General features: G+C 39.5%; 1 protein-coding gene across 1 annotated transcript; it reads left to right on the forward strand.

Annotated features, from left to right (window-relative positions):
• Positions 1-1,819: 1,819 nt before the first annotated feature.
• On the forward strand, positions 1,820-5,139 carry LOC112276547 (uncharacterized). The gene is made up of 2 exons (XM_024507953.3): positions 1,820-2,459; positions 2,759-5,139. Exons 1-2 carry the CDS (start codon positions 2,223-2,225, stop codon positions 3,005-3,007), a joined length of 486 nt encoding a protein of 161 aa, XP_024363721.1. The 5' UTR covers positions 1,820-2,222; the 3' UTR covers positions 3,008-5,139.
• Positions 5,140-6,438: the final 1,299 nt, after the last annotated feature.

Here is a 6,438-nt window from a genome sequence, read left to right on the forward strand (position 1 = left end):
CGGTGGATGGTTCCATCGAACGAAGTAGAATCTTTAGGTACAAGGCTCAACTTAGAATGCAAATCATGCAAACTTAGTGTGATGGTATCATTATCAACTACAATGATGCTAGGTTGTCAAGTTAGTGATCTTTATCGACTGCCGTGCCTTCGAGTGTAACAATTGTCACTTCCAGCCCTTCCCACGATCCCCCACTTTCGTTTCTTCTTTGATTGATGCTGTAATTCCCCTTTTTTGCTTATGTTTGGTCCACACAGAAGCTGCAAAAGTAACCCAATTATCAATTGCAACAGATTTATAACTGGAATGAAGTGCAAGTTGGAATTTTCCTCAAAGTTTTCATTCAAAGGAATCCTACCAAGTTTGAACATACGACAATCAGAATGATGCGAGGTAAAATAAGGGAGCTGCACTTGTGAATGTCGATGATGTTCACATGCAGTCACCTATAAATCTCCCACCTGTCTCTGAGTATGATAGAAAGCCTTTAAATACTATGAATTTGACGGTCGCCTTTGAGGGCCACCTCTCCGGTGGCTGAATCTTATCCACGAGGCAAGCGCTTCGAACAGCTGCTTAGAATGTAGTGCAATACGATCCACCAACACCATCTTGTTCTCTGATTGCGAAACAGGCCACATAGTACTGTGTAGTGCCCCATTCAAGGAGAGCATGTATGAAAAGGATGATCCCACAAACTCTGCAAGAAAAAACACACATAGATAAGGTCCATCAAAATTTTCATGAAATGCACATTGTGTCGAGTACTGATCTAGCGGATTGCAGTCGGGGGTTCATTTGATTTGTTCATTTGCACCTGGGAAGATTAGCAAGCTGAATTCATGGGGATCACACACTGCATAACTTGCCATGTCGATTGGACGACTGCAACGAGTAATCCAGTAGTTGCGAACCCGATTGTCAACAATCCCCCAACCAGAACTGAAACTATTGGATCGGATTGTGCTTGATCTGCAACAACTATACCTGCAAAAGTAACAAGTTAAGGAACTTGTTAGCCAGTTCGCCTGAGACATATAACACTGATAAAAAGGCGCCATAATGCCAATCAATCGACAGGGTAAGATTACCTCCTCACATATACTCGCTCACTTGAACGACACAGCGAGATTTCCTGTGAGCTTATTAACCCAAAAATCTTCTATCCTATATGAGTGTTAAGAGCACTGAAGACATCATCGCCTGGGAGCTAGATATCGAAATCTTAATAAACAGGTCTCTCAAGATGCCACTCGGTAATGCTGCCCACTGCTTGAGTTAATTCCACTGCCGTTAATTTCAGTTTCTCTCCCAGCTTCATTTGTTGCAGATCCTCCACAAGGGCACACAGACGGAGAGTATTCTTGTGCTTTGATGCATTCATAGGAAGTAATAACAGAATGCAGCCTTCGATTAAGCCCTGCTAAATTCATGCAGATTGTAATGTGTAATCTACGCTCCCGGTTAATTTCACCTGCGCAACAACATTTAACCCTACTATTGAACTTCCTAATCTTTCGAACAGCGAATGATGGACAGCCTGAAGGAGATGAGGCGCCAGCCACCAATTCTGTGCTTTTCTCCGAGCAAGGCAGCTTGCACTGACGTTTACGCTGATCCGACCTAAAATGCGCAAATTATGCCCTTCTGTAAAAACAAACAATGCACACAAATGAGAGACGAGTCTAGAACCAGGTAGTTGAAACAAGAGTAATCGAAATTTCATAGAATGTTTTTGAAATATTTTTGAGATACGAACCACCTTGCCAACCAAGGCGACAAGAGACACTGAGTTTTTGGATGGTTCCTTGATAGAGTGATTTGCATTTTCAAGAGGTATTGATAGATAAGGAAATGCAAGAGGAATTGAATGCAATTGGTTGATGCATTGAATGAAATGAATGATTTCTGGAGGCTGTTTGAATGAATAACAAGTTTTCAAAATCAGTCTTGTAGTTTCACCTATTGATGATTCTAGATGGCCTTTCAATGTGACACCGTTGACTGTATCATACATCCTTCCCGTGTCGGTAAATGAATGTCGGTACACAGTTGACTTGCTGTCGTCGCGTAATTATTCTCCCCGTTCAAGCGTACGCAATCGATTTCCCCTCTTCTATCAGCTTATGCCTGAGTTATCATGTCCTCGTTGCTCACGCCGTGGCTCTTGCCAGGTCTCACATCAAGCCGATCTCTGACTTGTTTTTGTTTTTCTGTTCTGAATGGTTGCTGATACTCTGGCTCGCTGTTTGGTGGCCCTTCTTCGCTCACATGCCACTCAACATCCAACTCTCGCTGCTATCGTCGACAGATTGTATGCGTTATCTGGTGTGCAAGCACTTTTGGAGACCATTCGGGTGCCCGAAAGAACTTCAGGGTCACCTAGTCTAAAGCGCGCGCTAAAGCGATGCTTTTACCGAGTTGGCGGGGTTCGCGACAGCGCCATGGCGGCTTGCGAGGTGCGTTTTATGCTGCTAAATTTTTCGTAGTTGCGGTAATCTAGCATTGATCTGGGCATTGTTGATCAAGGTAGGAGAATTGTAGTGGAGGTAGGGCGTGTTCCAATGTAGCACCGAACTCGACCTTTCAAAGTTAATTCCTAAAGCATCCACCCTATTTTTCAATAAAACTGTCTCAAAAGTCTCTTGTCGGCACAATACGAATAGCTAAAATTTGGGACTCATCTTGGTACTTAGAACTGTAGAATCTCGTATCAGGCTTGCCAATTTGTAACATCATAACATTCAATGTCTTGCAGGCTTGTTATGTTCTATTGGGTGATCTGCTTTGCTACTATTGTAAGTGTATGCCAGGCACAAGCATTGCAAAATACGACGACAGAACCAAGTTACAAGACCCAGAATATGAAGTTTGCTATCAGCTTATCTGGATTTTCATGGATATTATGGCCGTTGCTTGTTTAGTACAATGGCTCCCAGTGCAGATTGATTATCCTCAGCAAGGATCCAGGAAATGGCTAAAACACAATTTGAGAAATGCTCTCTAAGTATTGAGAGGGTTCCTTTGGGTCCTGGTTCTTGGTGCAGATTGCTGGTGGATAAGCACAGGAGGGGTGCATCAACACATTAAAGAAGTCCTCATTGCTCAGATTGTTTCTCAGGTTATTGGTAACATGCTTACAAGCATGGGTAATCGTCCGGTTACAAGCATGGGTAATCGTCCGGTGACAGTGAAACTGCATTATACGACAGTACTCTTTTGAATTTTGGAGTAATACTCCGTGACTATTCAGAACTCATAGATTTAGATTATATTAAACACTAAAAGCCAGAAACATCTTCGATGAGGTATGCACCTGACACAACATCTGATGGAAGTTCCGATGAATCGGAATTAGCTAAACATCGCACTACAAGACAAAGGCGTCGTCCCAAGGAAAACAGGTCATCCCAAGTGGTTGCCAATGTGGAAAGTTCAAGAAAATCAACAAAATTGCGTGAGCAATTGTCGGACGTTTTTAATAAGTATGTGGAAGGAATCAAAAGTCTACAAACGACTCCTGGAAATCAATTCAAAACATTTTGATCCTGATCGACCTATCAAAAAGTTTGAGGATGAAATCTTTGCACTGATTATTTCCGAAGTTTGTGGGATTAATTGCGGTTTTGCTTGGGCTTATACATTTGCAAATGTTGGGGTAGAAGGGTGGCACTTAATGGTATTGAGTAAACCTGAGGAGGAATGTTGGGCACTTAAAATTTTTCACATGGTTTATACAACGCTAATGTTGTGGATCGTGACTATATCCTTCAAAATTGTCAAGCCTTTCTTGACGATGATTGTATATCAAGCTATTTTCCAGGGATCTTAAATGCAGAAGGCACTGACCCTAATTTAAATGAAAACTCCAGGAGGCTGCACAGTGTAATGAAATTGGTCGAGAAACAATTGGAGACCAAGGTGGTTGAAGAAGATCCTGAGCTTATGCAAATATATGTTGCACTTGGAAAGTCTGCATCGAGTGCCATCAAGAACGCTCCAGGATTTAAATCTCTACGGACGGCGCTTATCAAAGAATTTGTACAGATCAAATGGTCAAAGATAGGCATTTTTCTCACCATTGTCTACCTCACCGCAGGTACGTGGCTCTACCTTGTGAACAATCGAGACGCATCACTGCAATGGTTTCGCAGTGCACTTGGCTCTGGCATGATTGTTCTCCTTCAAGGAACAGCCAAGACACCAAGCCAGTTCAATCGCTGCATTAATATGGCATTTTTTATTCTGATAAGCATTGGCTTGCACGCCGTTATTGGTGTCTTTGATCATTATGGGAACTGGTTTGTCAGATGACGCGGCCGTATATGGAGTAGCCTTTGGATCACTTGGTTGTTTCCCATGCTAGAGTACAAATTATGTGGACAGTATAGATATGGAACAACTTTTGTTACATTTCTCACATTTTTTGGAAGGATGATAGATGGTACTGGAGGAGTTATCTTTGCCATATTCTTTCAGAATTAGTAAGACTCTTGAATCACCAGGCAACCATTCAGTCAACACTTGTTTTCAGCAATTTGTAGCTAGTTCATTGCCCCATGGAAACCCGCACATGGAGCTGCAGGCAGAGTGCTGGACAGAATTCTACACTTGACGTTGCTGGAACGTGACCGCTACGGAGGAAGTTAATTGATACAGCTGGGCTACTGGAATCTAAGCCACATCAAAGTTCCGCTCAGCTTTCAAGTTTAATTGCAATAGACTAGATAACTGTCTAAGCAGTGCAGCAGTAAGGTGGTTATTGGTTGTAACCCACGGAAGACTGGAGCGAGACAATATCCACGAGCAGGGTTCGAGGGAGGCATCAACACCCTCAAAATAGGGATGTTGTTTGTTCCCACACCCATCTCCTACCTCATGTTTCATTAGGTGAAGAGGATAGTGTGCATGCTCCTCTTTGTTAGCCGGTTGTTATGAATTTAATTGAGTGCAGGCTTACTTCCATGATAAAGTCAGACTTCAGCACTTGCTGCATTTTCTTCTTAGCAATTGAGATCGACCCCTTGTTACGTCTTCTACTTAATGATGAAGCGGCTATGGTACTTGTAGTTTGAGCCCTTGATCATGCAACCTCTTCTACGGCAACTGAAGGGAATATAGTGACCCGTTTTAAGCTCATGATTTTCTGCCCGGTTGCACTTGAGCATTCTCTCGCAATTATGGGGAGCTTGCAAGAATACTAGTGGAGCTGATTCCATTGTGTTTTCTAATGACATGTAATATTCCGGATATGGCTGAAGAAGCTTAGCAGTAGATGTGATGGACAATTGCTAGGGATTTTGGTGAGACACAGAAACTGGTCACTTGAATTTCGACTTTGAGAATGAAGGAATTCAGCAAGCTTAATAGTTTTTTTTTTTTTTTTTTTTTTTTTTTTTTGTTTGTTTGTTTGTTTGTGATGTTCATTGTGTTGTTTATTTGGAAATTAGTAGTATTTTTCATTTATTTTTAAGCAATATTTTATAGAAGTTTTGAAGAATTTGTATTATATTTATAATGTGTTGCATAATAAATCATTTTTTGTGGTGTATTTGGCTTTTAGATTGTTATTTGCTAGAGAGGTAAAGTATCTATTATTACATGTTGTAACCATGGTTTCTTGAAATATATAAGTTGACATAAGCTTTAGTAACCACTTGTCACATGTTTCTAATGCGAGGATCTTAATAGAGGAGCATGAGCAATGTCTATAAGATCTTGGCCTTGCTACATCTTCACAAATTGTGAAAAGAATTGGCTTGAATTGTCACAATTAAGGATTGGCAAGATGGCCCTAAGAAATAAGAATGATTGAAAAATTACATTATATTATATGTTCACAAAATTAACCTCTCCCTATTGTTTAACATGTTTTATTTCATTTTATGGTATATATGGACCATTATGGATCTATCTATAATTAGTTTTAGTAGATTATTATACATCTATATTTCTAACTATAGTATCATCTTTAAAAGTTGAAAGTCTTAACTTTGTATATTTAATATATTTAATACATATTTAGTAGTCCAATTACATACCACCATATATAGAATGTCATACATGTATAATCAAATATAAGTTGCATTGAGAAGAGTGCATCAAACTTTATAAGATCAACTCAAATACTTTGTACAACATATATATTAGACCTACCACAAAACTAAAGAATTTTATAATTTAAAATTATATGATATATTCTATATTTTAAGGATTTTTATTTATTTATTTAAAAATTCAAGTTTTATAATCTAAATCAACTTTAGAATATTTTTTCTTATAATGTTGCATGTTGCCAATCTATTATTATTTTTGGTCCCATTCCTTAATCTTACTAAGTGTCATGAGTGCCAATTGTTGTTGTATGATGAAAATTTCAAGCAAGAAATGTACTAAGTATTTAGATATGGAAGTTTTTTAATTCATCTTAAAATTGGA

This window comes from Physcomitrium patens, chromosome 24 (genome assembly GCF_059467195.1).
Source record: "Physcomitrium patens ecotype Gransden chromosome 24, ASM5946719v1, whole genome shotgun sequence".
NCBI lineage: Eukaryota > Viridiplantae > Streptophyta > Bryopsida > Funariales > Funariaceae > Physcomitrium > Physcomitrium patens.